Below are 15,805 nucleotides of genomic sequence, written 5' to 3'. Positions count from 1 at the left end.
TTATGCATATGGTCTCACAGAAGGTTATTATATAATGCCTTAAGCCCACATACAGCTTCTGCACTCACCACTTTTAGGCAATGTATTCTACTCACCCATCTCTCTCCATGCAAAAACTTGCTCCTCACCCTCCCACTTACCCCTGCTTCCAGAGATAGGCTCTTGGACAAAAATCTCTTACACGTCAATCAGGTAACAATCCCTTATCAATTTACACGTCTCAATCATATCCCTCTTCTATTCACAACGCTCTGCAAATTGCATTCCTCTTATTCATACAGGCAATCAAAGCTGCACACATTAGTCTAATACAACCTGATAAGGACCTTTATACAAGAGATCCATAACTTTGTTTCAGCATGTGAAGGTCCATCTCATCACTACCATAATCCATTATGATGTTCTTACAATTTCAGTAATGTGCCTTCTGAACTTCAAATCTCTGATAAGATCCCAGATCTCTCAGCTTTTCCCCCTTCTTCAAAATTTACCTATTAACTGTCTATTCTGCATCCCAACTCTGCCTACTAAATTTCAAAACCTTGCATTTTGCAAAATTAAACTGATAGCTTTACTAATTTTCCCACTCACATGGTTTCCTGAGATCCTCCTGCACGGGCAAAACATCTCTGCTCTTCACAGTTCTTCCCAACTTTGCACCATCAGCAAACAACTGTTTATCGCCAGTTAATCCTGTTCCAATACCACTGACATACAAGTAAAACAATAATGGCACAAGATAGACTCCTGCAGTACTCTTCTAGTGACCTTCCTATTTTGGGATACCTTTTCCGTGTACACAACCCACCTGACAGCCAATTACCTTTGAACTAACTTAGTCTGTTATCCAATCCTATCCCAATCAATCCCTTATCCTAAGGAAAAAGTTGATGAATTATTCAAGTCATCAGAGAAGGCTACACAAAGAAAACAGAAAAGCTGGTCCAGAAAATAAATATCTGGAAGGTGGCAAAATGACATGAAAAGTGAAACTAAAGATAATGTGGAATACCTATTTGGAAAGATTGTTTTAAATAAAATGAGTAGTGACAGAACAGTGGTAAAAACAATCAAGAAGAATACAATCAGAAGTACATATCAATACTTGAAATAGGAAAGCTATCAAAAGCTGAAAATGTGGGAAGGCAACTAGAGTATATGATATTCAACCAGAAATGCTCAAATATGAAAGTTATAAAAGTTTTGCATAATATGTTAGTGGCTTCTGCATAATTCAGAATGACTGGTCAGAAGGCTAAATTCTAGATGATTGGAGTAGAGCTCCCATTTACAAAAAGGGAAATAAAACTGAATGTAAAAATTACAGAGTAAATTACTAAGTGATCCAGGTAAGATTCAAGTAAGTATACTTGAAAATGCAGCTAAGAAAAATTGTGGAAGAGAAATTTGGCATTGCCAGAATTAGATTTTCACTTCACAACAAATAGATGAGAAATTGTGTGAGTATAACAAAGATATGCAATTAAGTTTTGTAGACCTGGAAAAAAAATGATAAGGTGCCAAAAGAAAAGCTTTTCAAAATGCTAAAATAATGTGGGGGAAATGGAACATTGTACGAGCAATATATATAAGCCTATAGAAGTAGAAAGTATTTATAATAGAACTTAAATATATAAGCCTATATTTAAGTTCTAAGTCAGCCGTTAGAATCCAATTAAGTATAGTCAGGTGGAATTATGTAAAATAAAGTGTAAGTACACAAGAGTGCTCTATCTCATACTCATTCATCATCTATATTATCGATTCCCAACCGGTGGTACACGTACCCCGGGGGGCACGTGCTAGGCTGTTCAGGGGTACACGAAAAATAACCAGTAACAGCGAAAAAACTTCATCTCCACTATTTTACATTAAGATAGGCACTGAACAAAAGTATCAGTATTTAAAAACAGCTATTTTATAAACAAGGGATACAATTTATAGAAATGGGTTTAAAAGGGGCACACAAGTGGAAAAAGGTTGGGAACCATTGATCTATATGGATCACATTACAAAAGAAATGTGGCATTAAAAACCTGATATCAGAATTAGAGATATTACATTTAGTAGTTTACTTCATATGCAGATAATATTTACTCCTAAAAAGAATCCAGTGCAAGTCCTCAGGACTCTAACCTCAATAATGGCTGTAACAAATTTGGCATGAAAATCAGCAATAAAGAGTGAATATGAAAACATGCAAAAAAGTGAAAAAAATCAACTGTATTTTCACATGGAAACTCAATAGAACAAATAAAATGTTTTAATTGTTTTACACATGGAAATAAATAACAGAATAAGCATCAGCTACTAAAGGGTGGTGATGTGCAATATGTAGCTTCTCACAGTCAACTCATCCCCACCTTCCAGCGGTATAGCCCCTGTTTCCACAAACAAGGCTCTGGAGAACCTGGTGAGCATTGCCACTGAAAAATTCTCTAGACCTCTAGGTGGTAGATGTCTTGGTGAAATATCACCATCTTGCTTATTAGAGACCTGAAGTAACTGCAGCCATGTTTGGTCACTAGCGCAAGGATTCCGGTTTCTGCCCCCCCCCCACATGTAGTTAGAGCAGTGTTTCTTAACCGGTGTTCCCCAGAACACTTGTGTTCCCTGAATTAGTTACAAGTATTCTGCCGGTGAAAGATGTCACATGACACAGTTCTGAGTGTAATTGTCTACTCTGATCCTAACAACTGAAGACTGCTATGTGCATTGACTTCTAAACAAATAGAATATCGTTTACAGGTACTATTTTTAATGTGTAAAATTTTAACAATATTGGAAAAAAAGATTTCAAGTTACTTTCCTTCCTTAGTTACCATATCAACGGATCATACTCTAAAAATGAAATTCTATGAAATAACTCTTGAGGAATTTTGGATTTTTGTCCAAGCCGAACACCCAGCTCTCTCCACAAGGACACTGAAAATTTTGTTACAGTTTTCAACATCATGTATTTGTGTGAGCTCGGTTTCTCAATATTAATCCATATAAAAACCGTGAAAGACTTATTAATGCTGACAAAGAGATGAGGGCTATATCACATATTAGACCTGATATTGCTGAAATTTGCAATAGCCAACAAGCTCAAGTTTCACATAAAAAAAGTGTGCCAAGCAAGTAAAAGTAAAACTTCTGCTTACCATGAATGACTCAAGTCCAAAACTCCAGATGTTCACTCTGCCTACACTCAGTTGCAAAAGAATCATCACCAAGTCAGACTTTGAAAAGGGTCCAATGCTGCAAACTCTCCTCCAGCCTAAATGGTAGTAGTTGCGCCTTCTGGTCCCTTGCGAAGGCCATTGGCCACAAATTCTGCCCACCCAGGTTTTTACTGCTCTCACATCCCAATGGTACTATAGTTAACTCACCTAAAGAAAAGGCCATCTTACTGGCATCACTCTTCACATCCAATTCCTGCACTAATGACCTAGGCAAAGTTCCCTCCACGCCACCAAGAATGGCCACCTTCATATTTCCCATAGTCTTCTGACAAAAAGAATCCGAAGAATCCTTAATAACCTGAACACAAACAAGGCATCTGGTCCTGATGGTATCCCACCTATTGAGTTAAAAAATTGTGCCCCAGAACTAACACCTATCCTGCATCGCCTCTTCAATCTATCCTATTCAACTGGCATCTATCCTACAACATGAAAACAGGTCTATATCCAGTCCATCCCAAAGAAAAGTGATAAAAGTCAACCAAAAGAACCCCAGGAGGAGGGGTTCTGTTCTTTCACTCACTCTCTTCCTCTTGTATATAAATGACCTACTTTCACAGACTTCCAATCCTATCCATAGCTTTGCCAGTGACTGTACACTCCATCCCTCCTTTTCACATTTGACAAACCTTGTAGTGTTCAAGTATTAGAATCCTACCACAACCATGGACTTGAACTCAGATCTCTTAGCTATATCCCAGTGAAGCAAGAACAACCTTATAAACTTCAATGCCCACCAAAACTCAGTTCTGTCTGATCTCTAGGAAGAAAGAGCTCCCATCCCTCCTCCTCCTCACCACCAGTAATAGTGAGATATCCAAACACGATCAGATTTCACTTCTTGGACTGACCTGTGCCTCTGATCTTTCCTGCACAACCATATTACACCTATAGTTTCTTCAGCTGCAAAAAAACTTGGTGTACTTTTTTGCACAAAGACACCTTCACAGCTGCTAACTCTATGCAAAGCCCAAATCTACCCGGCCATGGAATATTGCTTCCATATTTAAGGTGATGGGTGGTGTACCAAAATCCTTTCTAAGATTGCTTGATTCTATCTAGAAGAGAGCAGTCCAGCTAATTAATGATCTACTCCCCAATACCTACTTCAATCCCTCTTTCACGAATATTCAGTTTCTGCCTTGTTTCTACTTTCATAGACTGTACTCTGCTGAACTACTGGCCACTATCATTCCTCCACTCTCCTCCAAAATCATTAAAACAAGAGCCAACACCCTTTTACAGTTCATCTTGAAACTAACTGAACCATACAGTGAGTATTCAATGTTAACATTTAAGTGACCATACCTTACCATCTAAGAAATGGTATGGTTAGTTAATGCCCTAGAAGACAGAAATTTAAGATCCAACAATACTGGAGTGCTAATGAATGACAGATTAATTTTGAGTAAAATTGTTATTAGTAATAAGGTAAACTTAATCAGGTAGTACTGTAATAGTATCCTACACACCCCTTGAGAGTACATATCAGTGCAGTGCAACTCCGCCACTCTCTTGAGGGTACATCACGAATTTGCCCTTCTTGAGAGAAATTAATTTAACTATATATAGTTATTATCAGATCAAATTAGTTATTATTATGGATGACGATGAGGCTGAATGAACTCTTTCCACTTCTGTCTGTTCCTGGAGAGTCACAATAATTCTGTCCAGTTTGGTGTAACTTGTGATTTGGTTTTTTCAGAATTCTGCTGCACTTTGGATCTTTTACCTTCCATCATTGTATACAAGGCTTTAGTTGGTAATCTTTCTGTTCCCATGGCTAAACCATCACAGTGTTTTTTTTTGGATGTTGTCTATTATTGTTATTACTTGTTTTAGTAGTTTCCTTATGTCTTCATTACTTAGCCTATGCAGCAGAGATACTCCAAGTAATCTTCTTAGCCAACCCATTTCAGTAGTTAATAATTTTTTCTCTTCAGCTTTTTTTGAGATTCCAGCATTCACTTCCATAGAGGAGTATTGGAGGATGATTGTCTCATTCTTACTTTTTTTATTTGTTTGATGTCTCTTGACTTCCATATTTTATTAAGTCATCCAAAAGTTTGGGATGACTAACTGATTTGTCTGTTTATATCTTTTGTGATTTTACCGTTGTACTCAATTACTCCTCTGAGTAAATTGAGTTAATCTACAAGATATGTAGATGAAATGTTCTACCTGCTCTAGATTCTTACTATCAATTTTAATTTTCAGATTGGTTTTTCTTTTCCCTATTTACATTGTTTTATCGATAGTTAGGTTTAATCCAAATTTTATACATTCTTCCATTATCAAAAATTTGTTGTAGATCTTCCGTGCTCGCAAGTAATGCAATGCTTTCTGCAAATTTTACATTTTTTATATTATTCCCATATATTTTGATACCGGAGTCTTCTTTGTTTAAGGCCTTACTGGTCACTTCTTCCAGTGTAGGACTGAACAGGTCCAGTGACAGATTGCATCCTTGCCTTACTCCACTCTCTGTGTGGAACCAGTTAGTTAAGGTGTCTTCTGCTCATACTGCACTTTCAGATCTCTTGTATAGATTCTTTATTATTCTTATAGTTTTGATGGAAATTTTAAATTCTTTCATAGTTTCCTATAGTTCTCTTCTACGGATTGAATCAAATGCCTGACGAAAGTTTATGAAATTTAAATAGCAGCTTTGGTTGTACTCTAGTGTCTTTTCTGTCTGTCTGTCTTAAGGAGAATAGTTGATTAATCGTACTTTGTCCTGGTCTGAAACCTGGTTGTTCTTCTCCTAATGCAGTTCTATATATGGCTTAATTTGCTTTTGCAGTACTTTCTTTACTTGGAATAGTGAGAAAGCTAAAATGCCTCCATAATTTTATCTCCTTTTTATCCTTTTTATCGTTGTTTTATCTCCTTTTTTGTATACATGAGTTATAACTGATTTGGTCCAATCAATCAGTAAGTATTGCTTCATTTTTGTAGATCCTTTCAAATAATGTTTTTAATGGTTTTAAGAATTCTGCATGTATTTGTTCAATTCCAGGTGCTTTCCTAGTTTTAAGTTTATAATGCCAACTTATAATGACTGTGTAGCACTTTGGTTTCTAATCTAGTGGGATTAGATAGGGAAATCCCTAGGCTGGCCTGATTGGCCAAGTGGTTAGCATATCTGCTCTCAAGCCAAGAGGCTGCAGGTTTGAATCCCACCACTGGCATGGTGGTTTGTGATTGTCCTACTTACTCTGTGTGGAAATGGCATCTGCGAACCTACCACTTCTTCTAGCAGAAGGTTCATCATCATCATTATCAAATATTCTTGATATGTACCCTTAAGGAATGTACAAGATATGATAGTACTACATGAAAAATGTGCACCGTTACTAACTTCCTATCTACAATTTTCCTCCAAATCAATCTGTTACATGTCAAGACTCCAACATTACCAGATCTTATATTTCTATTTTCTAAGGCACTTTTTACTGTATCAATCCACCTATATCTTGGTCTTCCTCAGGGTCTTTTTCCTGCAAACCTGGCAAAGAAGACTTGTTTTGCTACCTTTCCTCTCTTCTGCTAACATATTCCTGGATGCTAACAATATTAAGTTCTTTCCTAATATGATATTGCCACTAATGCCATCTGTTCACCCCTCTAATCTTTCTCAGGACTCTCATATCTGTGGTCTCTAGTCTTTGGTCCAATGTTTTATTTCTAACCCAGCTCTCAGATCCGTAAGTTAAAATTGGTTTGAACACTGTCTTGTATACAGCTAATTTAGTATTTTGACTAATTTCTCTCTTATTCCATACACAAATTTATTCTGTTGACTTCTTACATTACCAGCTTTATTGATTGTGCTGTCTATTTCCATATTTAATTTAATAGCCTCACTAAAAATCGTGCCTAAGTAGCTAAAATGTTTTACTTATTTTATAGGTTCTCCATTCACAATATAGTTGATATTTTCAATGCTTCTGCCTATTTTCATTGTCTTTGCCTCGTTATTGCTGACCTTCATAACAACTCTATTAAAACAGTTATTCAATTTAGTCAGGGAAGCATGTAGACTTGTACTGAATTTATTTAGAAGTATAACATCACCTGCATAAAGTAAACAGCTGAGATTAACATCTCTAATTTTGATATCAGGTTTAATACCACTTTCCTTCATAATGTGATCCATATAGATAATGTACATCATTGTTTCACACCAGATTTAACATTAAACCATCTTCCTGTACTTCCTTCAATTCTAACTGCTGACTTACAACTCAAATAAAGACTAAGTATTGCTTGATACTATACAACCGTAGCACTTTGAACAGCTTCACTCTTGGTATCCTGTGATATGCCGTTTCCAGATCTACACAACTTAAATACAGATCTTTGTTATATTCTCACGATTTCTCAACTATTTGTCGTAATGTAAAAATTTGATCCTGACAGCCTCTATTTGGCCTGAATCCAGCTTGTTCTTCACCAAACTTCCATTCCACAATCCTTCTCAACCGTTTCTCAAGTATGCTTGCAAAAATCTTGCCAGGAACACTGAGTAGGGAAATACCTCTGATTCTCACAAACAGTTTCATTTTCCTTTTTATATATGGGTAGCATGAGACCTCTACTCCAATCATCTGGAATTTGTCCCTCTGTCCAGCCATTCTGAACTATGCAGTGTAGCCACTGTAAAACTTTTATACCACATACTTCAGCATTAAATATCATCTACTTCAGCTTCCCTTCTGCATTTTAGGCTTTCGATGGCTTTTTCTACTTCAAGTATGGATATGTATTCCTGATTGCATGTCTGTTGAGTGTTTTTTGTGCTGTCATCACTGCTTGTTTAATTTAGCAAATTTTCGAAGTAATTATTCCATACATCAAGGATATGTTTTCTCCCAGTTTTCATGTCACCTTTATCATCTCAAATTCCTTTTACAGCACTGTTTTCTCCATTTCAGAGCCTTTTCAGCAGCCTCCAGAATATTTTGCCACCTTCTTGATATTTATTTTCCATGTTCTTAGCAAAGTCTTCCCACGTCTTTTGTTTAGCTAGTTTTACATAGTGTTTAGCTTTCTTAATTTGTCTCTGTATTCTCTAAGAGCACAAGCTGACTTATTTGCCAGGAACTTTTGATATGCTTTCTTCTTTTCCTTCACTGCCTCTTTAACTTCCTGTGTCCACTATGGGGTTCTGATTTTTCTATCCTTTCAGACAACCTCACCACATGCCTCTTTGGCTGAATCAATCAATGTTTTCTTCAGGATTTGCCACGGACTCTCCAAAGTTTGGTTCCTGTTCTCAAACTCTTTCATTTTTTCTTGAATAATGTTTGTGTATTTTAGTCTACAGTTTACATCTGAGAACTGCTCAACCTTTATTCACTTTAAAACTTTCTTACATATTCTTTTTTTTTTCAGTATGAAATTCAATTTTATTCTGCTTAAGACTAAATGGTGATCACTTCAAATTTCAATTCCTCTATACTCTAGTGTCCTGCACCAGTGGGAAAACATCACTATCAACAATAACACAGTCAATAGGACTTTTCTTATTCATTGCTTCTTCTCTTCATGTAAATTTGCGCAAATTTTTATGTTGGAACATTGTGTTAGCAATAACCAGTCCATGTCTTGAGTAGAAAACCAACAGGTATTTGCCATTATTATTAGCTTTGCTGTTTTCTCCAAATTTTCCCAAAATATTTTTTACATGTCTGATAATAATTTCCTACTCTGCTATTTAGAAGGTTTTCCTTGTGAGGTACAGGAGTGACCATATTGTATCTACAGATGTCAAATGTGAATAATTATATATATATTTTTAAATCCTGTAGGAATAGGTGTCTGGAGCATGGTATGCCTGTCCTGAGTAATCATAATGATGGCGGCAACTATCCATAATAAGTCAGATCACACGTTTAAAGCACTTCATATACTCCTGGATGTGATCAAGGACAGGTTTGTTTTCTTAGGTAAACAGATGATTATTGCCAATAATAATACATCCTCTTCTTTAAATTTCCTGTTTTTTCTCCTGTTTATTTTATTCTCTCTTTCATATTTCTAATCCTTCACCTAATACTGTACTAATAATGATCCCAATAAAGAAATCCCTTCCATAATGCCAAGAAAGGCAACAGTGACAGGTGAATATTCTTTCATTTTTGAAAATTACAAATTAAATCTTATTTTCTGGGAACCTATACTCAAGCAATATTGTTAAGCTACTAGTATTGTATGCAACATAAATAGACGAAAAAAAAAAAAAGAAAAAAAAAAGGAAAAAAAAAAACACCACTTAATTTCCAATGTATGTATAAATCAAAACTGAAACTGAATTGGTGAGAAAACCAAAATATTTTATGGCTATTTTTTTTTGTTCCTGGGACGAAGACAATTTTTCCCAGTCTCCAGAATTCTCAGTACTACAAATTTCGCACACGAATATGATTTTTTTAGTATATTTGTTATTTATTACATATACAGTAAAACCCCCGAAGTTACGCAGTAGGTGGAACCAACAAAAAGTGCATAAGTCGAATTTGCGTAACTCGGGGTATAATTTTGCATGTAATTCATATATATAAACATATACAAAATATTACTTAATTGGGACCAAAGGTTTACAAAAACACCTATTTTTTTAAGAAATATAATCATAATTGTAGTTTTTTGTACATAAAAAAAAGAAAGTTATTTCTATGTCGATGGTTTCATAAAATCTAATAGATTCGTCTGACGGCATAATGTCTTTTTCTTGTCATGCAAAATTTCTTCATAGCAAGCCAATGATTTTTTTATTCCTTGCCTTGTGGCTACAATTCGTTCTTCGTTAGAATCTATGTCCTCCAAAATCTGTAAACCTTTCTTAATTAAGTGAGACCTTCTGTTAATTTTGCAATTGTCATGTGCTTTTCTAGTAGAACTGGATCTGAGGTTTCGGTCTCTTCAGTAGTGCTTTGCTCACGCATCTCTATGAGCTCGTCAATTGTAAGCTCCTTGTTATGTGAATCTAACAGCTCGCTGACATCTTCACTGTCGACTTCTAAATCTAATTGCCTGGCAAGGTTGACAACTTCTTCTATTGCCTCAACAACTTGATCAGTTTCTGGCAACATTCCCGTTTTGAATTTAAAAAAGGATGGACAAAATTTTTTCCAGACACCATTCAAGGTTTTTTGGGAAATTTCACCCCAAGAACCTCTGATAATTCTTACAGCATCTAAAACATTAAAGTGTTTCCAAAACTCTTTAACAGACAGTTGCTCATTTTTCCTCATAGCTTCATTCAGACTTACAAACGAACGCCGTGTGTAGTACGCTTTGAATGTTTTGATAACTCCTTGGTCCATCGGTTGAAGTAAGCTGGTTGTATTTGGAGGCAAGAAAATAACTTTTACCCATAGATCACAATGAATTAAAGTCAGGAGAGTGACCAGGTGCATTATCAATAATAATGCATAACTTTAAATGGAATTTTTTTTAAACTGGATAACGTTCAACTTCAGGTATGAAGTGGTGACCAAACCAGTCTTCAAAAATAAAAGCTGTCACCCAAGCTTTAGAATTTGACTTCCAAATCACTGGCAAACCAGCTCTAGATTTTTTTTTTTTTTTTTTTTTTTTTAGAGCTCTTGGATTTTTTGGAGCAATAAATTAAGAGAGGTTTTAATTTGCAATCGCTAGCTGCATTTCCACCAAGCATTACTGTCAACCAGTCTTTGGAAGCCTTAAAGCCAGGAAACGTTTTTTCTTCATGTGTGATGAAAGTTCTCTTAGGCATCTTTTTCCAGAACAAGCCGGTCTCGTCTACATTAAATATGGTTTGACTGCTATAGCTACCTTCCTCAATGATAGCATTAAGTGTCTCAGGAAAAGAACACGTAGCCTCTTCAGCAGTGCTTGCCGCCTCTCCACTATCCATGATGCTGTGCAGGTAATAGCGATTTTTAAATCGGTTGAATCAACCATTACTGGCCATAAAATTTTCTTCTTTGGCTGCTTCTCCAGCTTCTACTTTTAGCCTCTCAAAAATCAGCTTGGCTTGGCTACATATTGTCATTTTATCAACTGGACAATTTTTTTCTCTCACTTGATTATCACACCATAATTTGAGCATCGTTTCCAAATCACCAATAATCCCATGACATTTACGAATTATGCTTGAATTCAATGATTGGGCATTTTTCACAGTAGCGAGAATTCTTTCTTTATCTTTTATGATTGTTCTTACTGTGTATTCCTGGAGATCTAACTTCTTTGCTAGCTCACAAATTTTCATTCCGCCTTCAAAATCCTTAATAATGTTGAGTTTTGTTTCCAAAGTCAATGTTTTTATTTTCTTGCTAGCTGTAGAAGAATTGGACTTGCTTCTTTTGGACATTACTATTTTTTATGTAATAAAATTTTTATCAAGAACATAACATTAAACAATTGCAAGGTTTGTAGACGATAAAAATCATGTATGAATGGAGACCGTGCGAAACATGTCAGTGCTTGTTCACAGCATGTGTGATACTGGCAAATGCGGCCGGCGCCAGAAAGATTATTATTATTTGACACCTGCAGGGAGTCCAAAGACTCTTCAAGGGAGAGAACCTGCTCTACAACTCTGTCTCAACCACTCAATCCACCAACTGACTGCAACTACACCAACGTCATCTACCGCCACTAGTATTTCCGCAGACAACACAAACATCCATGCCCACGGCGGGATTCAAACCCACAGCCTTTTGGCTGGAGAGCGGATACGCTAACTACTTGACCAGCCAGGCTGGCCGAGTGGTTAGCGACTAGTGGTGAGGCGTGAAGCGGGACAGGAATACATACATATAAGAAACCACATAACTCCGGATTCAAGTAAGTTGGGGTATTACTGTATTTATAAAACACTCAATAACTGCATCAAAGCACATCAAAATTATTCCAAATTATTGCATTCATGAATCCACTATATTATGAATATAAATTCGTGAACACCTTTTAAGGTAAACAAATTAATCCTAATTTAAAAATATTTTGTATCATCTGAATGAACAACAATACTGAATACCTTTTATTTCCAATACTAGTTCACTCATCCAAAGTAAGACTAAAACAGTGAATGATTCTGTTAATTTCTGATCCACTTCTACTCCCCCTCCCCCACAGAAGTCAAAAATCAACTTTAAGATATCCAAGGGCTTCTTTGGATACTGTATAATTCTGCTTTGTAATTAATTCACATATAAAATAACTGCTGGCAGTTGTTCAAACTGAGATTCCATCTTTGGAAGTCAAACAAAATACAATCTAACTTAACTTTCTTATTTTACATATGTTTAAAACTAAGTGATGAGCCTTAATTCTTTTTGAGCCATTTGAAGGGTCCATATTCCCATTAGCACTTCTTTTAAAATGTGATTCTTGCATATGCTCTAAATGTATTATCAGTCCAGTAGTGTTTGATTCTTTACATGAATTCTGCTTTGGACAATACCTGTACTGAGCTGCTTCTTCATTTTTTACATTCCTTGAAGTGTTTCCAAAACTTTGGAATGATTTATTTTCATTTTGAAACTTAAGTGAAAATATTAAAATTATAAAATTATAAATAATTTTTATCCCATCAAGTTATCAAATGTGATCAAAATTTGAAAGTCAAAATGAAAAATAACTTCAGCAACATGATAGTCCATTGACTTCTGGTAGTGATCTTTTGTTTTCATTTAACTAATGAACCAAAATATACTGAGCAGCTAAGTGTAATAAAAATGCCTATTTACATTGCTTTCTGCACTTTGTTCTAGTCATATAATGACATTATTGTATTATATTTAAAAGAAATGCATATAGATGTATAAAATAATGAATAATATTGTATTTGTTGCAGTCAATAATTAATTTAATTTGTAATAAAATTTTAACCATCATCTATAATCTCTATGATGCAATACCCATTTAACTAAAATTAAAAATTATAATGAATTCAACACTTTTCCTTTTCAGACTCATAAATTTAAATTTATAGAAATGTCTAGTCTTGAGCTACTCTTCCCAAGGCAGAAACCCTAATTCAGTCTATATTCAAATAAACCGAATTTTGAAATTCTGACAGAAAACAACTACATAAAAAATAGTCACCTGACATTTTATGTCTTCAGGCCCTGAATAATTTAAGATGTTAACACAAGGATAAGTTTCAGCACACTTCTGCAATTCAGGATCCCATTTATTACGATGTAACAAGCGGTCTTTCTTTTCAGAAGAAACTTTATCAATTTCTTGTATGTGAGTGAGAAAGTACTCATCTGCAATGAGAAATGAACAGTTAGTGATTAAATATTTGTAATGAAATAAGTAAATATTTATAACAAAAGTAATTATAAAGGATAAGCTTACTGAACAAAATAAAATACACATATCAATAACATTAAAAGTTATAAGCAAAAATACAATTCCATGTTAAAAGAAATGGAAAATAACTGATCCTAATTTTCATTTTGCATAAAATAGGCCACAAAGCAAGTTTCATGTACAGTATCTTGTCAAATAAATCAGCCTGGGAACAGTCTAACCATCTACCAGTCTTTAACCAAAGTGTACTGATTAGAGAGTGGATAAAGTGTCTGCTCTCCAATCAACAGGCTCTGGATTCCCCTTCACTATTGTATGGATGTTTATGAATACCTCTAATGGTTTGAAAAAGTTCAATGTTTCATCTCAAAAACCAGTATTCCATATTATTTAACCTAAACCTGACATTAGCTAATATATTTCAATTCCATTGATGCAACACATCTTATTCAATAATAGAGGACAAAAATTCTCATGTCAGCATTACTAAAAATGCATCTTAGTGATCTAACAATAAAGACAAGGAGCAGGAACAAAAATAAATTATTACAATTTATATAAATATTAAAATACATTTTTTTATGTCAATATATCAATCAAGAGGTAAGGAATAATTGCCTTACTGGGAATTATTCCAGTGTAAAGATATGCGCAATACATCTCTAATACAGAGACTTAGCCTTTCCTTTACGAAGAACATACTGCGTGGCTAGAGTCATATCCTTCTAGAAATTCGAAAAATATTCCAGAGGAAGGCAATGGCAAACCACCTCTGTACCTTGCCAAGAACATTCTATTAACATGCCAAAAATGAGAAAGTACTAAATTGTGCTGGATGGTAAGACCCCCCCGGGCCTGAAGGCATCCAACATGCAACTGGGGAAGAACAGAGGGCTTCTACAAGTAGAACCAGTTGTTATAATGTGTCTAGGTCAGACCCAGAACTGGTCACGGATGTTGCTGGTTGAAAAAGGGTGGCTCCCTGTTTCACAAGAGCCTACAACATTGGAACTTGGAATGTTAGAAGTATGAATCACGGTAAGCTGGAAATAATAAAGATGGAAATGGAGCGCAAGAAGCTGGAAATATTGGGAATAACTGAACTTAGATGGACAGGAATGGGCCATTTTCAATCAGGGGACTATATGGTGTATTACTCAGGACATGAGACATCAGGACATGAGACAAGTTGTAAAAATGGAGTATCTTTCTTACTCAGGAAAAAGATGGCTAGGTATGTATTAGGTTATAATCCAGTGAATGACAGAATCATTTCTCTCAGTCAGTGGACATTCAACGAATATGACAATCATACAGGTTTATGCATCCATGACAAGTTACAAGAAGTGATAGATGCAACGCCAAAGTGAGATTTATGGCTACTTATCGGAAATTGGAATGCAAAAGTGGGAGAAACCGAGGAACAAGGAATAACAGGTCATTTTGGTTTAGGTATTCGTAACACTGCAGGGAAGAGACTAGTTGAGTTTTGTGCAGAGAATTCTTTGTTAGTTGCTAAAATTTGTTTGTTTGTTGTGCACATGGATATCACCATGGACAATACAGAAATCAAATTGACTATATGCTTAGACAAAGAAGGTGGAGTGGCTACGATACATGTGACATTACAGAAACTGAAAAACAACACAAATGTATATCAGATATGATCTTGGAAACATACCAGGTGAATACAATATTAGTATACAGAATAGATTCAACACACTCAATTTGTGTACAAGAGAACCAGATGAACTATGAAAGAGATTAAAGATATAATTCAAACAGAAGCAAAGATGAATATTCCAACAGTTTGTAAGAAGAAGTTTAAATGGCTGTCAGAAGCAGGGGCGAACTGGTCTTGAAATTCACGCTTGCTTTTGTTATCATTCAGATAACAAGAGCAAGAGTGTGAGGAGTGAGAGGTGTGATTGATTAGCTGAATAATGAATTACTGACCACTTAAAATTATATATTTAGAAATTTATGTACATTTAATAACACAAATACAAATTTATTTTACAAATGATATTCCATCTTTTTCAATTTAGCTACTTGAACACAAATTCTACCCTACAGTTCTTCTTTATAAACTTGTCAATAACATCTTCATAAAAAGTTGGTTGTAACTTAATTTTCCCAAGCAACATGCACACTTGTAAAGGCTGGCTGAAGCTCACTGGCTAGAGCTACGTTGACCGCGTATGGCCTGTGTTACAGAGTGAGACGACGTGAAGGGAGTGGAAATGGCTGTGAACGCGCATGAA

General features: G+C 35.4%; 1 protein-coding gene across 1 annotated transcript in view; it reads right to left on the bottom strand.

Moving 5' to 3' along the window:
- Positions 1-15,805, bottom strand: part of LOC150092853 (uncharacterized) — a 219,925-nt gene that overhangs the window by 47,744 nt on the left and 156,376 nt on the right. Inside the window, exon 7 of the mRNA XM_090414300.1 lies at positions 13,329-13,495. Coding sequence (XP_090270426.1) covers positions 13,329-13,495 — 167 coding nt within the window. The remainder of the gene's footprint in view (positions 1-13,328; positions 13,496-15,805) is intronic.

Source organism: Typopeltis vanoorti, chromosome 25 (genome assembly GCF_054136105.1).
Source record: "Typopeltis vanoorti isolate ZY-2024b chromosome 25, IOZ_Tvanoo_1.0, whole genome shotgun sequence".
NCBI classification, from domain to species: Eukaryota; Metazoa; Arthropoda; class Arachnida; order Uropygi; family Thelyphonidae; genus Typopeltis; species Typopeltis vanoorti.
This window is presented reverse-complemented; position numbering and strand designations above follow the sequence as displayed.